Source organism: Rana temporaria, chromosome 3, assembly GCF_905171775.1.
Source record: "Rana temporaria chromosome 3, aRanTem1.1, whole genome shotgun sequence".
Classification (NCBI taxonomy): Eukaryota; Metazoa; Chordata; class Amphibia; order Anura; family Ranidae; genus Rana; species Rana temporaria.
In genome coordinates this window covers 413,219,768-413,237,979 of record NC_053491.1, presented here as the reverse complement: position 1 = coordinate 413,237,979, position 18,212 = coordinate 413,219,768, and the positions used below count along the sequence as shown (strand labels likewise).

General features: G+C 39.9%; 1 protein-coding gene across 1 annotated transcript; it reads left to right on the top strand.

Moving 5' to 3' along the window:
* The first annotated feature begins 12,008 nt into the window (after positions 1-12,008).
* Positions 12,009-13,986, top strand: NKX3-1 (NK3 homeobox 1). Its single transcript, XM_040346084.1, has one exon. The coding sequence runs from the start codon at positions 12,147-12,149 to the stop codon at positions 12,558-12,560; it is 414 nt and encodes a 137-aa protein (XP_040202018.1). The 5' UTR covers positions 12,009-12,146; the 3' UTR covers positions 12,561-13,986.
* Positions 13,987-18,212: the final 4,226 nt, after the last annotated feature.

Genomic DNA, 18,212 nt, shown 5'->3' with positions numbered 1-18,212 from the left:
AGTAAAAATAAAAAATAATAAAAAATAATAATTCTGTCCCCTATTTTGTAGGCGCTATAACTTTTGCGCTTATTGCGATTTTTTTTTTTAACCAAAAATATGTAGAAGAATATGTATCGGCCTAAACTGAGAAAAAAAATGTTTTTTTTTTTTTAAATTGGCATATTTATTATAGCAACAAGTAAAAAATATTGTATTTTTTTTCAAAATTGTCGCTCTTTTTTGTTTATAGCGCAAAAAATAAAAACCGCACAGGCGATCAAATACCACCAAAAGAAAGCTCTACTTGTGGGGGAAAAAGGATGTCAATTTTGTTTGGGAGCCACGTCGCACGACCGCGCAATTGTCAGTTAAAGCGACGCAGTGCAGGAAGCTGAAATTTCACCTGGGCAGGAGGGGGGTATATGTGCCCAGTAAGCAAGTGGTTAAAAATGATTTTCATGTTTTTTTTTCGTGTGAAAATATTGTATAAAATACCATCAGGTGTGTGTGTGAGGGGGCCCCGTCAGTTAGTCTGTACGGGGGCCCCATGATTCCAAACAGCGGCACCGCCAAAGTGTCCCACTACACAAACCCAGACACAGATGGCAATAAAACTCTGACAATGAATCTAAGCCTTTGCCACTTTGTCCAGAAGTTAAGAAAGAAGCACAATCCCTGGAATTCATAAACACTGGCGCAGGCAGATTTTGTGAAAGTGTCTCTCATGCATTCTAAAAGTGGTGAAGAATTTGCCAAATTTATATCCCTGCCTAGAACTTGTACTTGAATTTGGCTCATGCTGTGTCGCATACGTTTTTTAATTCAAATCACTTTCAATTTGTTTTCCAATTGCCAAAGAAAATAAAATTGAATAGAAAAGAAGGGAAAACAAAATAAACAAATTGAATAGAATAAAAAGAATAGCATAGAATAGAATAATAGTAATAAAAAAATAGAAAGAATATAACCATCTTCTGAAATTTGAATTTCAAATAGAATACATTTGAATTCGAATACATAAGAAAATAATAGGATATAAAAGAAAAGACTATAATGGGATAGAAAAAAATTGAATAAAAAAACAGTAGAATGGAATAAAATAGAAAAGAATAGAAAGACTATAACCATAGAATAGAAAAGAATAGATTAGAAAATAACAGAATGGTATACAAAAAAGCAACAGAATAGAATAGAACGAGTATAATCATCTTCCAAAATTCGAATTCTGAATAGAATAGAAAATAATAGAATAGAATAAATAAAAATAAAAATAATGGAATTCAAAAAACAATAGAATAGAATAGAATGAATATAACCATTTCCCAAAATTCAAACAGAATCAATTCAAATTTGAATAGACTAAAAAAGAGTAGATTAGAATAGGAAAATGGTTATATTCCTTCTATTCTATTATGTTGTTTTTTTTTTCTATACTATTATGTTATTTTTTATTCTAGTATAATCTATTCTTTTATATTCTGTTCAAATTCTAATCAATTATTTTTGAATTTTGGGAAATGGTTATATTCTTTCTATTCCATTCTATTGTTTTTTTTATTATATTCTTTTATACTCTATTATTTTATATTCGAAATTTAGAAGATGGTTATAATCTTTCTATTTTATTCTATTTTTTATTCTATTTTATTTGTTTCTATGCTATTCTGTTCTGTTATTTTGTTTTCTATTTTGTTCTGTTTTACCCTACTATATTCTATTCTTTTATTTTCTGTTATATTCTTTTCTATTCTATTCCTCTTCCTCTTCTTTTCTATTTATTGTCTTTGGAAATTGGAAAACATTACAAAACCTATTACAATTCGAAAACTTTTCAAATTCGAAAAAGTTTTCGAATCGATTAGAATACGAATAAACAAAACAAATTCTGAAAACGAATTAAACAGATTAAACAAATTGAACTACATGAATTTATGTAAATAGCGAATCGAAACAAAACTAATTTTTTCGTTCTGCACATGTCCTTTGATGTGGTTACTGTATTAGTTTTCTTTTTTTTTCTTTTTTTTAAGGCTTACGCCAAATCCAGCTAATACTCTTTAAACAGTTACAGTAACATTTTTTTTCCTTTTGTGATAAAGCTGACCATTGTTTTTTTTTGTTTTTTTTTTATTTAGCGCAACACATTTATTTAACATGACCATCGTAAGTACCCCTGTCATTGTTTAATGGTTTGCCTCAACCCTCTAACTGCCACTTATGCTGGGCAGCTCAATCTGTAAAAACAGTATTAAACCCCCCATTTTTTTTTATTATTGCAGTATACCAATCATTAAATATGGGGGCTGTATTGGTCTTTTTTAAGCTTTTTTTCGCCTCTGTTTTCACCTGGAGATCTGACCAGTAACACACCTTCTGTATTAGAGTGCCTCCACTCTGGATGAAGGAGCACAGGACACTAGCATTGTCGGTTTGGGGGATAGAGAATGTTAGATGTACTAGCAGATTTAAACACACTAACACATTGAAGTCAAACAGTTATTTTTTTTCCTCTTGGGGTAAAGGTTCTGTATAAATAAGTAAACACTGATCATTGTAAGCACCTGTGTCAGTGTTAAAGTGGAACTGAAGTTCCAATGTAACAAACAGCAAGCAGGCAGGATGTTATTGCAGAAAAGACATGCAGTCCTCTGACAGAACTTTCATCTTCACCCGGACTTCCTACCGGCCACTGCTGGATCTGGGGTCTTTTTGATCCCAGATCGCTCAGTAAAGTGGACCTGTCATGTTTATTTATATTACAAGGGATGTATACATTCCTGTTATAAGGAATAAAAGTGATACAAATATTTAAATAAAAGGGACGGTGTAAAAATAAAAATAAAAAAGTACATTTTTTTTTTTTTTAAAGTGTCTCATCCCTCCGTGCTCGCGCGCAGAAACAAACGCATACGTAAGTCGCGCCCGCATATGAAAATGGTGTTCAAACCACACATGTGAGGTATCATCATTAGCGCAAGAGCAAGAATTCTAGCAGTAGACCTCCTTTGTAACTCTAAACAGGTTACCTGTAAAAAAATTATGCGTTGCCTATGGAGATTTTTAAGTATGAGGCCTCGTACATACGTCCGAGGAACTCGACGAGCAAAACACATCGTTTTGCTCGTCGAGTTCCTTGTGAAGCCACCGAGGATCTCGGCGAGCCAAATTTTCCCATTGCCGTCTGGGAAAAAGAAGACATGCTTTCTTTTTGGCCCGACGAGATCAACGGCGGTTTCCTCGTTGAAAAGTGTACACACGACCGGTTTCCTCGGCAAAAAAAAAAACCCAGCAAGCTTCTTGCTGGTTTTTGCAGAGAAACTCGGTCGTGTGTACGAGGCCTCATAGTTTGACGCCATTTCATGAGCGTGCGCAATTTTAAAGCGTGACATGTAAGGTATCTATTTACTTAGCGTAACATCATCTTTAACATTATTTAAAAAATTGGGTTACTATTGTTTTTTTTTTTTATTCATTAACGTGTATTTTTCTCCTAAAAAAAAAAATGTGTTTGAAAGACCGTTGCACAAATACAGTGTGACATAAAATTGTGCAACAACCGCCACTTTATTCTTTAGGGTCTCTGCTATATATACATATATATATATATATATATATATATATATATATATATATATATATATATATATATATATATATATATATATATGTACAGGCATACCCCACTTTTAAATACACAATGGAGTTTATTTACAAACGCTGGAATGTGCAAAATCAGGCTCACTTCTGCATTAAAACCAACGAGCGTCCAGGCTTTATTACCAAAGCTTAATTGAACAAGCTGGGGTTAGAAGCTCATTGGTTTCTATGCAGAAGTGAGCTTCATTTTGCGCTTTCCAGCTTTAGTAAATAAACCCCATTGCGTACTTAACCACTTGAGACCCACGCTATAGACGAAAGACGTCCACAGCGTGGCTCTCAAGTGCCGGGTGAACGTCCTGATTTTTATATTCCCCGTGCGCGCCGCTGGGGGCGTGCAGCGGGGAAACACTGTGCCCGGCGCATCATAGGGACACAGATCGGTCACCTCCCCCAGTCAGTCCCCCTCCACACACAGTTAGAATCACTCCCAGTTTACATATTTAACCCCTTCCTCACCCCTAGAGTTGACCCCTTCACTGCCAGTCACATTTATACAGTAATCAATGCATTTGTTAGCACTGTTTGTGGTGTAAATGTGAATGGTCCCAAAATAGTGTCAAAAGTGTCCGATATGTCCGCCGCAATATCGCAGGCCTGACAAAAAATAAATAAAAAAAAACACAGATCGCCGCCAGTACTAGTAAAAAAAAAATCAAAAAAAAATCATAAATCTATCCCCTATTGGGATATTATTATAATAAAAAGTAAAAAAATTTTTTTTTTTCAAAATGTTCTGTTTTTTTTGTTTATAGCGCAAAAAATCAAAACCGCAGAGGTGATCAAATGCCACCAAAAGAAAGCTCTATTTGTGGGAAAAAAATGATAAAAATATAATTTGGGTGCAGCATTGTATGATCACGCAATTGTCATTCAAAATGCGTCAGCGCTGAAAGCTGAAAATTGGTCTGAGCAGGAAGGGGGTATAAGTGCCCAGTAATGAAGTGGTTAAACATGGGGTATGCCTGTTTATAGTGTTTGGGGATTCTAAGTAATTTTCTATCAAAAAAATACTGATTTTAACTTGTAAGCAACAAATGTCAGAAAATGGCTGGGTCAGCAAGTTATTAAGTATAATAATGCAATACTGGAGTAGTCCTAGACTCAAGGGAGGTGTTATTACTTCTGGATATACTTTGTTATCAGGGAGCAAATTTACTTTAAGCAATGTAAACAGCAATAAATGGAATTTTTTCTATAATGCGTTTCCATAAGCTGCAAATTGTAATATGACTGTCTGGCTTTATGTCTCAATCTCATTAGTCTCCCTAATTAGTGTCACTCATTTGTATGTGTGAATTCAGGCACTTTGCATGTGAAAGGTCCCCTGCTGTCCCCCTATGCTGGGATGACATTGCGATACTAAGGAAGGAGTAGGGTTAGTGTAAACACATAGTAAATGACAGGAGGATTACTAATACAATCAGCAGTGAAGTCCCAGTACCGGGAGATAATGAGCGCTAATTACTGCTGAGAAGATAATCCTTTTCTTAGTGTCCTGATCAGCGGATACAGTGATCCCCCTAATTAATATTACTGTACACACACCTGGCACAGGTACCTCTCTGCATGCCCCAGCACATATATACAATGGTTGTAATAAACGGACAATATAATAGATGTGTATATAGACTTGTGCTGTCTGTCCATAGCGCTCGCAGAGTCTGTAGCGATGTGCTCGGGATTTGCCGCATTCCTCCACTGGGTGGAACGAGAGCTGCTGTACCTGTCTAGTGCAAGGGAGGGGAGGACAGGGGTGTGAGCTCAGCCAATCAGCAGGAGGGCAGGGGTGTTAGGCCAGCCAATCAGCGAGTTCTGGATGAGCGCATGGGAGCTATATGTAGAGGAGATAGGGAAGGTGTATGCGATAAAACATCAGGATAGTTATCCTGCAGATCTGGGACATATTACAGACTTCTATTCATAAGATTCCCATGAAGTCCACCCATAGGATCTGCTGTCAGATCTACTAGTATCTTGTCTTCCTAAAGTATCAGATCTCACCCTAAAGTTTTCTGGACAGCTTCTGCCAACATGTCTTCTGTCACCATCAGCCGGCCTCGGACATCCTTCCTCATCCAGGACATCCTCTCAGATCTGGGGGGTAGAGACAGAGACCCAGGTGACAACAACCAAGAGAAGAGTACAGGAGAGGAGGAAGGGGAGATCACCCCACAGAGGGAGAAGGCTGGCAGGGGAGATCAGCACCCACTGGAGATGACTGGTAAGTGACATGTCTAAATATAATGTGTATGATATGTATAGAAGATTTAGAGGGCACTACAAATATCAGCATGCCTACACTCTTTACTATAATTTGCCTGCATGTAGCCTCCAGCTGCTGTGGAACTACAAGTTCCAGCATGAGATGAAATTCGTTTGCCAGGGGTCAGGGCATGTGGGGATTTGCAGTTCCACAAGACTGGGAAGCACATTTTACATAATAGATGTTTTAGACCATCCATTCTCAACCAGGGTTCCTCCAGATTTTGCTAGGAATTTAGAGTAATGATCTCCCAACCATCAATGTTAGGGGGCATTTTGCTACTGACATTCAATGTAAAGGGTCACTTCAACACCAATCACCAATGGAAAGGGGCTTCTCTCTATTGACCTCCAATATATTGGGGGGGGGGGGGTTCCCCGATATCCAATGTAAGAGATCACTTATTATACAGTGGTCCCAATAGAAAGTGGCTTTTCTTCATTGATAACCAATATATTGGCAATGTCTCATTAACCAACAAGGGGCTCACTTCTACACTGATCACAAATGTAAAGGGGCTTCTCTCCATTGACCTCCAATATAAGGTTGGGGGGGGGGGTTTTCCCTGACATCCAATGTAAGAGATCACTTATACAGTGGTCCCAATAGAAAAGCAGCTTTTCTCTATTGACCGCCAATATTATTGGCAATTTCTCATTGACCAACGATGTAGGGGGGTCACTTCTACACTGACCACTAATATTTGGCAATTTCTCATTGACCAAGAATGTAGGGGCTCACTTCTATACTGCCCACCCATGTAAAGAAGCTTTTCTCCATTGACCACCAATATTATTGGCAATTTCTCATTGACCAACAATGTAGGGGGTCACTTCTACGCTGACCACTAATATTTGGCAATTTCTCATTGACCAACAATGTAGGGGGTCACTTCTACACTGACCACTAATATTTGTCAATTTCTCATTGACCAACAAGGGGGTCACTTCTACACTGACCACCCATGTAAAGGGGCTTTTCTCCATTGACCAAATATGTAAGGGGGGGGGGGATTTTCCCCTGACATATAATGTAAGAGATCACTTATTATACAGTGGTCCCAATAGAAAGCAGCTTTTCTCCATTGACCACCAATATTATTGGCAATTTTTTATTGACCAACAGTGTAGGGGGTCACTTCTACACTGCCCTCTAATATTTGGCAATTTCTCATTGACCAACAATGTAGGGGGTCACTTCTACACTGCCCTCTAATATTTGGCAATTTCTCATTGACCAACAATGTAGGGGGTCACTTCTACACTGCCCTCTAATATTTGGCAATTTCTCATTGACCAACAATGTAGGGGGTCACTTCTACACTGACCACTAATATTTGGCAATTTCTCATTGACCAACAATGTAGGGGTCACTTCTACACTGACCACCCATGTAAAGGGGCTTTTCTCCATTGACCAAATATGTAAGGGAGGGGGGGGGGGGGATTTCCCCTGACATCCAATGTAAGAGATCACTTATTATACAGTGGTCTCAATAGAAAGCAGCTTTTCTCCATTGACCACCACTATTATTGGCAATTTCTCATTGACCAAGAATGTAGGGGGTCACTTCTACACTGCCCACCCCATGTAAAGGGGCTTTTCTCCATTGACCAAATATGTAAGGGGACACTACCATTTTCGTTTGTATTTTATACAGGTCATTAATATTTTTTGTTTCATTTATTTTTTGCCACGTAGAGCAGGGGAGTGTTGTAAAATAATTCAATCTGGGTAGCAAATATCTAGTCATGCCATTTCTTTACTCTTCTATTTAAAACATTCAACAGCTTACTAATCAAGCTAATGTACTGTAATTTGTAGATATAATCATTTTCTCAGGTTTTCGTTTAGACCTTCAAATTATTTCCAAAATGTATTCTACAATAAAAAGGTTGAGAATGGCTGTTGTAAATCATAAACACAAATAACATTAGAAATGACATATTCTGGGTGAGAGGGCTTTGTGGATATTTTGTAGAGTGCCACTCATTGACAGTGCATGTTTTCCAGCTCTCCCTATAGAATTATACAGGGTTTTTTCAGAGCAGTAACGGTAAGCAGACTGCAGTCCCTTGCTGTCTGCTTACCATTACTGCTCTGAAAAACCCTGTACAATTCTATAGGGAGAGCTGGAAAACATGCACTGTCAATGAGTGGCACAAAATATCTGTTCACATGTAAGTGGCTCTCAGCCAGCAACCTGTGCAAATATGTGAACATGTACAGGTGGGGGCCCCTAGACATGAATGAGGATCCAGTAAGTGCACAGGTAGTGTGGGGGGTCTTAGCACACAAAAACATTTGTACAGATGACAGAGATTTGTGTTTTTGTTAATGTGAATAAAACTCTAGCAGCTCCTCCAGGTTTACTACAGGAATTTCTGCCCCATGATGATTTGTACTAGGGTGCCATCAGTGGATGCATTTTACACTTTAATTTAAATGAAATAAACTATGCACATTAGGGATTTTCTATGTGCACCTAGTAGGTTATTACCATCATTTTTCTCAAGCTAAAAGAAAAAGTTAATAAAACAACTTCCCTGATGCTCAGTGGCTTTCATTTTTTTATGGGGAGAGTAATGCTTTATAATGCCCCTCCAGCACATATCTGGTATCATTACAAGAGCAATGTGATCGGAGACAAGGCTCCACTAGAAGGGATCGATCTTCAGCAGCCTGGCTACCCAACAATCACTGGAAATTCAGGTTTATCTGTTTTTGGAAGCAGCCTGAATTAGATCCTTATGGAATCATCAGGCCTCGTACACACGACCGAGTTTCTCGGCAAAAACCAGCAAGAAACTTGCTGGGATTTTTTTTTTGCCGAGGAAACCGGTTGTGTGTACATTTTTCGACGAGGAAACTGTCGAGGATCCCGTCGAACCAAAAAGAGAGCAAGTTCTCTATTTCCTTGACGGGAATGGAGAAAATTGGCTTGTCGAGTTCCTCGACAGCCTAACAAGGAACTCAACGAGGAAAACGATGTGTTTCGCCCGTCGAGTTCCCCGTGTGTACAAGGCTTCACCCTTTCCTAGTTGCTGGTACTTTATGCTAACACGAGGGATAAGCAGAAGCATTTTGGTGAAATTGACTTTGCGGTGAAATATTTAATTTGACTTATTTAGCTATTTAGGTGAAAAATAATTTTTTTTTTTGTTTTTTGTTTTGTTTTGTTTTTTAAATTCAGGGTAGTTTATTTTGTTTTTTATTTAATGTCCTGTATTTTTATTTTTTTCCTTTAAATCAGCTTTTCATCAAAGCTTAATTGAACAAGCTGAAGTTAGCCCTTGTTCACATTGAGCCTAGGTTCATATTGAGAGATCAAATCGCATGACAAGTCACAACCTATTGGAGGCAATGGCACTGTTCCAATCGGTTTTGCGGCGCCTCAACGATTTGCAAAAGTAGTTTCTGTACTACTTTAGCAGATTTCAGGTGCGATTTCAATAGACATCTGTGAACGAAGCCACATAGATGCCTATAAAGTAGCACCTGAAAGCGCGCTGACCTTGCTACTTTGAAAGCGCTCTACTTCAAGTGAAGTAGCACGATTTCAAAGTAGCATCAATGTGAACCAGGGCTCAATGTGGCTTTGAAACTTCATCTGAAATCGCACAATTTCAAAGCCGCAGTTTAGTGCGACATCGGGTGTGACTTGGAAGACATCTGCATGCACAGATGTCTATACAAGTTTCACCCGAAATCGCCAAAAGTAGTGCAGGAACTACTTTTTCAAATTGATGCGGCGTCGCACCGATTTGAACAGTGCAGTTGCCGGCAGTAGAGTGCGACTTGTCATGCGATTTGACCTGTTAAATCGCATGACAAGGGCTAAATGTTGGCGCTATATAAACCCTAATAATAATAATAAGAAGAAGCTGATTTGATGCAAAGCACAGCTGCCCCAGATTTTGCACTCTCCAGTTTTAGTAAATGAACCCCTATGAGTCTAATTAGGGACCTAGTTTAGTTAAAAACAACGTACTCCTAAAACCACCAATTTTTGCACAAAGGTCGGGCAAATAAAAAGAAAGAATATCTGCACCTACAGAAATATGGGGGATGCCATTGCCAAGCATCTGAAGCTTCGTACACACGACAAAGGAACTCGACGGGCGATTCTATCGTTTTCCTCATCGAGTTCCTTGTTAGACAAAAAGTGATATGAGGACTCCAGAACTGTGTCCTTGTTCCGGATCAGTGCCTCCAAAAATAGAAAAGCCATTGGACCAGTATGACATCCAGGAAACTAGCATTTTCAGAAGCAGAGGCCATCTATGACGAATCTCCTATAATACCGCTTGTAGCACGCCTGCCGTACAGCTCTGAGCTCTGGGACCTAATCCCACCTGGGACAATATCTGCATGGAGTTTGTTGTTCTTCTTGTGTTTGTATAGCTTTCTGCAGGGTTGTCTGCCTGTCACAATGAATGACGCATGCTTTGTGCTACTTCACTGCTAGCACATGGCTGACTGCATCCCACACACAGCTTTTTCCACCCTCCTCCTGTCTCATCTCCCCCACCAGCCACTGGGTTGTGTATGTTTTTACAGGTTAAATGAACCTGAACAGAGCAGAGGGGTCATTGCTAATTCCCCAGCCTCTTCTTACCAGTAAATAGAAGCATCCCATCTCCAGATCACTGACACACACACATCTGTGGTGGGAATTCACGCCTCAGTCTAGCTGTACACATTTCATCTTCTCCGGTTCGGCTTGCTACTGTATGTTGAGACCAGCAGCACCCACAGTTGCCTGAATACCCAAACAATGACCGCATCTGATAAGATGCAGTTGCTGCTTGGCCGATAATTTTTATTGGAATTTATCAAGGTGAGTGGTGCCGGCAAGGCCACCCACTGCCCGAATTTTGATTCAGCAGGAAATCCTAAAAATGTAGGTCCTGTAAAATTTGATGATTTAGTCTGGTTGGGCATTTTACTTGGCTTGGCTTGTTTTAACCACTTCAGCCCCGGAAGAATTTACCCCTTACTTACCAGAGCACTTTTTGCGATTCGAACTGCGTCGCTTTAACTGACAATTGCGTGGTCGTGCGACGTGGCTCCCAAACAAAATTGACGTCCCTTTTTTCCCACAAATAGAGCTTTCTTTTGGTGGTATTTGATCATCTCTGCGGTTTTTATTTTTTGCACTATAATCAAAAATAGAGCACCAATTTTGAAAAAAAATCAATATTTTTTACTTTTTGCTATAATAAATATCCCCAAAAAATCTATAAAAAAAAATGTTTCCACGGTTTAGGCCGATACATATTCTTCTACATATTTTTGTTTAAAAAAATCGCAATAAGCGTATATTGATTGATTTGCGCAAAAGTTATAGTGTCTACAAAATAGGGGATAGATTTATTGCATTTTTTTTTTTACTAGTAATGGCGGCGATCTGCGATTTTTATTGTGACCGTGACATTGCGACGGACATGTCGGACACTTTTGAGACATTTTTGGGACTATTCTCATTTATACAGCGATTAGTGCTCCCGTGTCCCAAATGATGCAGCGGGCGTGCGCACCCCCTAGACGGCTGGGAAGCCCAGGACATCATATGATGGGAGATCCCATCTGTGGACGTCATTTGACGATGGGCGGGATGTGAAGTGGTTAAATTAATTGCTGCAAAGAGCGAATATGCAGCAACCCATTTCAACCAGTTTCAGTAAATTTTTTAGTCTGATGAATGAAAGATAATTTCTGATTGGCTGCTTTGGTTTACTACACGATTGCCTTTATAATGTTATCCTTTATACCAGAATCATAATTGGGACACATCCCACTCAATTTTTTTTCAGTGTAATAATCATGTTTTTACCTTGAATACCAAATCATGAGCAAGCTAGTGCGTCATTCAACTTTAGTGAACATTCCCTTTGCTATGTGGCCAGTATCTATTTCTTTAAGCTGGTCATAGGTGGATCGAAATTCGACTGGTTCAGCAGGGACCAGGCCAATTTTGATCCATGTGTGGCCACTTCCATTCAACAGAAATCCAACGGGCTTGTTGGAAAAAGATTCTCCATCGGTGGGGTACATTTACACCGGCATTAAGCCCAACCTGCAGTCATGTAGATATTTTGTTTTCTAACCTGCAAAAGAAAAAAACACTACAATCTTTGTAGTTGAACAACACAATTTTTTCTCTTGTATCTATAATCAGACCTGTCTGAACATGCATTACCTACCACTCTCCTCTTCTGTCCCCTCTAGCAGAAGATCAGATGGAAGTAGAGCAGTTGGATTTTGAGACACCTCAGCAGCCTACAGTGGAGGAGGATAAAGTGGCCAAGCAGCCCCAGAAGAGGTCCCGTGCTGCCTTCTCACATGCCCAGGTGATAGAGCTGGAAAGAAAGTTCTCCAGCCAAAAATATCTGTCCGCTCCAGAAAGAGCCCAGCTGGCCAAGAGCCTGAAGCTAACTGAGACCCAAGTGAAGATCTGGTTCCAGAACCGGAGATATAAAACAAAGAGGAAACAGCTGGCCACTGACCTGGAGGAACTGGACAAGACCTCATCTCTCCCCATCCTGTGCCGTGATGGAGATCTGAGCCGGAACTCTCTCCTTAGCCTCTACCAGAACTACCACTGTTACCCATACCTGTACTACTTGGCAGGCTGGCATCCACCACTGTGGTGATGGACTGACTTTGAACATTCCAAATATTAATATATTTTTTTTATAATTGTGTTTTATATGTTGATTCCAGATGGGATGTCTTATGGTAGCACCACCTAGAAGAAGTAAGAAGTTTAAAGTACCCCTTGGTGATTGCTGTTTAGGTGTTCAAACAGAGGGTATGGGTATAGCCTCATGTGGCAGAGGCCAGTAGAGATATCAGATATCCTTTGCTATTTGGTGGGACATGTAAATGTCTTGTCAGCATGTATCTCTACTCAAAACAAAAATGTCAATCCTAGATAGACTTCAGTGGGCTAAATCATGACTCTCTATAATAATATTCATGAGTTGCTCCATCTGCAAGATCTTTACAATGGCATGCCTGATTTTAATGCAACAGTCTCCAGGGGATTTAACTCTAAAATCATTTTTCTCTAATTATTCCATAACTTATGATGCAGCAAAGATAGTAAGATCCCCTTGCTAGTCTTTGTAACAGCTGCTGTTGCTTCAGGTCTGAGAATTCTAGTGTGTAGTTCTTAGATCCTAAAGCCCAACTCCATATGAACATTTTATTATATGCTGGATAGAACAGGGAAGGGTTAGACCCTCTATTGTGGTTGTTATTGCTTTGTCCCTATTGAGGAAATTTAACCTCACTCCCTGTGAGGACAGAAAGTGTTGGGAAATCTCTCCAACAGGATATTAGACAAAAATTATGGAAGGGTTAGAATTTCTGGCAATGATTTTATTGCTGCCTGTGCTTTCCCGTCCCAATTACAACCTCTCCTTTTTATGCTGGTGCCACAGGAACAAGAAGTAAAGGAAGATCTCTCCAGTGGGGGAGGGGGGGGGGGGTTGCCCAGTTCTTCAATCCATCGATCAACTTCAGTACAACCAGCATGTCTGTGTTTTTTCGCCCAATCACTGCTGGTGGCTATACCCGAGCAGCAGTAATTATTGTATTCTGCCAGTGGGGAAGGCTCCCCACTAGAACACAATAGCGCTGCAGGATTACCCCAGCACTGACTGTGTTGATAGGGAAATTGAGAAACTTTCTTTACTTCACCCGTGGTTGAAGGAAAAAACATTACAAAATGTATGGGCTGCCCAAATGTTGTCAGTACTGCCAAGTTTGGCATTTATGGGGCTGTGCACTATCAGTGCCCCAAGGGTGCCTAATGCACAACACTATAGTGCAGCCATTCTCAACCAGGGTTCTGTGGAACCCTAGGGTTCCTCCAGAGGTGGCTTGGGGTTCCTTGAGCTGTGACTGATTTACCTCCTGTTTGATGGTGCCTACATTGTTCTGAGCCAATTCCACTTGGAGAAGCCAGTGGTATTACACCAATGATCTTCATAGTTCTCTGTAAGGGGGGCATTCTTACCACTACTGTAAAAAAGGGCATTCTTCTCACTGACCACCAAAGTAAGGGGCATTGTTCCCACTGACCCCCAATAAATGGGTTTTATCAGGGGTTCCCCAAGACCTGAAAATTATTTTTAGGGTTCCCCAGCGGTAAAAAGGTTGAGAAAGGCTGCTATAGTGTAATTCCATTACACATCAAAGAACTTGTGCATAAGCCATTCCTGAGTGTTTGCTATACATACTGAGACATGTCTGCCACAGTGATGGACTTCTTACATTAATCTTCAGGGAATGTGGTCTTTTAGAAAGGTATGTGATATTTAATTATTGACATCTTATATTTTATAATGAATATTTCTACTCTCATAAAAAGAGGGTGCAGCCTGTATCAGGTGTTATTTAATATTATAAGGTCTTACATTTTATATTATTACCTAATAGGCTGTCAACTATTTTAGGGAATAAGTGCACTTACATATTTTTTTGCAGCAATATGGAGTCAATGTGCTACTCAGGACCATGAAGGCTGCAGCTTTCACAGTTATTTTTGTTTTATAGTTTTGCTGTCAGTGTCTTAGGGCCCTTTCACACGGGGCTGTCCGTGTGCAGGCTCCACTTTGCTCACCGGGGATCGCTCCGATCGGTCCTGAACGGTCCGCCCGTGTGAAAGGGCCCTTATTCAGCACAAAAAAAAGAGGTGAGACAGCAGTAATACCCTAGCAGGTGTCAGGCCTCGTACACACGACCGAGTTTCTCGGCAAAAACCAGCAAGAAACTTGCTGGGATTTTTTTTTTGTGTACATTTTTCGACGAGGAAACTGTCGAGGATCCTGTCGAGCCAAAAAGAGAGCATGTCTTCTTTTTCCTCGACGGGAATGGAGAAACTTGCCTTGTCAAGTTCGTCGACAGCCTAACAAGGAACTCGACGAGGAAAACGATGTGTTTCGCCCGTCAAGTTCCTCGGTCGTGTGTACAAGGCTTCAGCATGCTTTGCTAATGTTGCTGGATTTTGGAGTGATTACAGATGACATACACTAATCTACATTTATGCCTTTTGGTCAAGCTACTTGTCATTTATCTCTGAGTTCTCCATTGATATATATATATGGACATTGTGGGATGTCGTCTTCCCTCTTGCTGAATAATATGCATTAATTTCCCAGCAGGGTGAAAATCTTAAAGTTGATTTTGAGGCAAAAGCTAAGTTTACAGTTGACCTGAAATTTATTTTGCTGCAGTTAACTAATAAAGCTAGGTAACCTTACTTGCCCCTAGCTTGTGATTGGACAGTGAAGGAGCAGCAGATCACCCCTCTATTCACTCGGAATAGTCCTCTGCTCGCTCTAAATTCTCCTCCTGTCAGCATGTTTAATGTTTAATGTTGGCATATGTGCAGCAAGGCTGATGTTAAGTTAAATTCAGGTACACCAGTTGCATATAAAAATATAATCAGTTAATATAATAAATACATTACAGTAATAATATAATTTTTTTAATATCTGTCTGGAGTTCAGCTTTAGTCTTACCTTGAAAATTAGAAACCTAGAGAGAATTGCTACCTTGCAGTGTAATATCATAAAACCCATTGCCTAAAAAGGAGGGTTTGTTGCACATAAAGGGGAAGATTTCCTAAAACTGAGTGCAAAATTTGGTGCAGCTCTGCATAAAAACCAATCAGCTTCCAAGTTTTATTTTCAAAGCTTAATTGAAGCTGAAGTTAGAAGCTGATTGGCTACTATACACAGCCTTACCACATTTTGGTTGCTCAGCGTTTTAGTAAATACCCCCAAAATTGTTTTCATCGTTTAGAATTTATTAAGCAAAGGCAGAAAGCTATTCGTTGTAGACCGTAGTAATGGATTTTGCATTCCAACATTCATATTAATGACATCTTGCAGTTGACTTTTAGCAGTCGTCATGCACACAACATTCTGTTCTTCTATTTCCCTGGTGTCTGCCTCTTTTTTCAGTCATTCTGTGCTGCACTATCAGGCTGATTAGGATATGGGAAGACAACAAAGAGCTGTCAAACGCATAAATCTTCTCATGGCATTGTAAAACAAAATTCCCACAGCTGAGAGTATAAGAGACAATGTTTTACAGAAAAAAGGGTACAGACCGAAGTGTGGCCGTATGGTCAAATACATTCCAAAAAATTTAATGTACAATTTAAATTAATTTATGTAAATAAAGATGCTTGTACAAATTTTATACAGTCATTTTGTTGGATAAGGTGTTTTGTTACTGGGCTTTTTTAAATCTGTGTTAAACTTTATCTGGGATATCAAGGGAAGGGGTGAGATATGAGCAGTTCTTGAGAAAGGTCTCATTGCCAGCCAATTATTGCAAAACATCATTGTACTGCTACTTTGTACAATTATTTGGTCATGAGGACGCTGGCTAATTTGATCTGTCACAGTTTACAGTGTATAAGGCCTCGTACACACGACCGTTATCCTCGACAGAATCCATCAAGAAACTTGGTGGGAGAGCTTTTTTGCCGAGGAAAACGGTCGTGTGTATGCTTTTTATCGAGAAAACTGTTGAGGAACTCGACGAGGAAAAAAGAGAACAAGTTCTCTTTTTCCTCGACAGGAGTCTCAATTTCCTCGTCGTGTTCCTCATTGGGCTGGTTTTTGACGAGAAACACGATCGTGTGTATGCTAAGAAACCCACGCATGCTCAAAATAAAGTATGAGACGGGAGCGCACCTTCGGTAAAAGTAGCATTTGTAATGGAGATAGCACATTTGTCACGCTGTAACAGTGTGAAAAGTGAAAATTGTCTCTAACCAAACTTTTACTTAACACACAGTAACATGAGATTAGCAAAAGCAGCCCCAAGGGTTGTGCCAGTGGAATCGAACTTCCCCTGCCATTGTATGTGTTGTATGTCACCGCATTTGAGAACGAGGAGATTTGGTCTTGACAGTGTGTACGCAAAGAAAGCTTGTCAAGTTTCTCCACAAGCCTGACAAGGAACTCGTCGAGGAAAATGATATTTTTTTATTTACGACGAGTTCCTCAGTTGTGTGTAAGAGGCCTCACACTGCAAAATTCATTCTCAACCCTTTTCATATGAGCAGTTACTTTCTTAATGTGGTAAATCTATGTAATACACCTGTAGTGTGGATCACTCAAGACCTCATCTTAAGCCTCAGGCCTCGTACACACGACCGAGTTTCTCGGCAAAAACCAGCAAGAAACTTGCTGGGAGATATTTTTTTGCCGAGGAAACCGGTCGTGTGTACATTTTCGTTGAGGAAACTGTTGAGAAACTCGACGAGCCAAAAAGAGAGCATGTTCTCTATTTCCTTGACGGGAATGGAGAAAATTGGCTTGTCGAGTTTCTCGACAGCCTAACAAGGAACTCGACGAGGAAAACAATGTGTTTCGCCCGTCGAGTTCCTCGGTCGTGTGTACGAGGCTTCATACACACAACCGGGTTTTCCCATCGGGAAAACTACCATGAGAGCTTTTGGCCAGGAAAATCGGTCTTGTGTATGCTCCATCGCAGTTTTCCCAACAGGAAAACTGCAGGAAAAAAAAGAGAACCAGCTCTCTTTTTTCCCGGTGGTTTTTAACCCGGCAGTTTTCCTATTGGAAACACTGCGATGGAGCATACAAACGGCTAGGATTCCCGACCAAAGCTCTCATGGCAGTTTTCCTGTCGGGAAACCCTCTCGTCTGTAGGGGGAAAAAGTTACAGAACAGGTTCTCGGTTTTCCCCTCGGTTTTCGGTGGACTTTTTACCTGCCGGGATCCCCGTACGTGTGTACGAGGTTTTAGAGGACGACTGTTGGATCTATAACTGAAGAAGATATTCACACTGATAGCCAATTCGGATTATAATGGGTGGTATAAGTAGGTTCCAGATACCCAAGAGCTGTAAGAAACATACTGAGCAACCTTCATACCTTCATACATACTGATCACATCTTCTATTCCACATAGACAATATCTACAGAGGTAACAAAAGGGAAAGGTGGCCCATACAGGTCTAAAATGGGACTTATCTGTATGTGCATGGGTACCTTGAAGTAAAAAAGAAATGTCTATACTCAAATCCTAATAGCTTACATACTGTATACTGTATATAACGCCTCACGTGCTAAAGGAGAGTGACCCACATGTTAACACAGAAAATTCTGAATACATTTTTTGCAAAATTCAATACATCCTTGCATATTTCTAGCAAACTTCTTCATGTAAATGTAAATTTTGATTCACATACATTGCAATTCATGTTTAAGCTGGTCAGCTGCATAAATGCAATGTCTGTCTGGCCAGTCCCTACGCTAC

Excerpts from the sequence above, each read along its gene's own strand:
- NKX3-1 (XM_040346084.1), top strand. The coding sequence starts at position 12,147 with ATGGAAGTAGAGCAGTTGGATTTTGAGACACCTCAGCAGCCTACAGTG.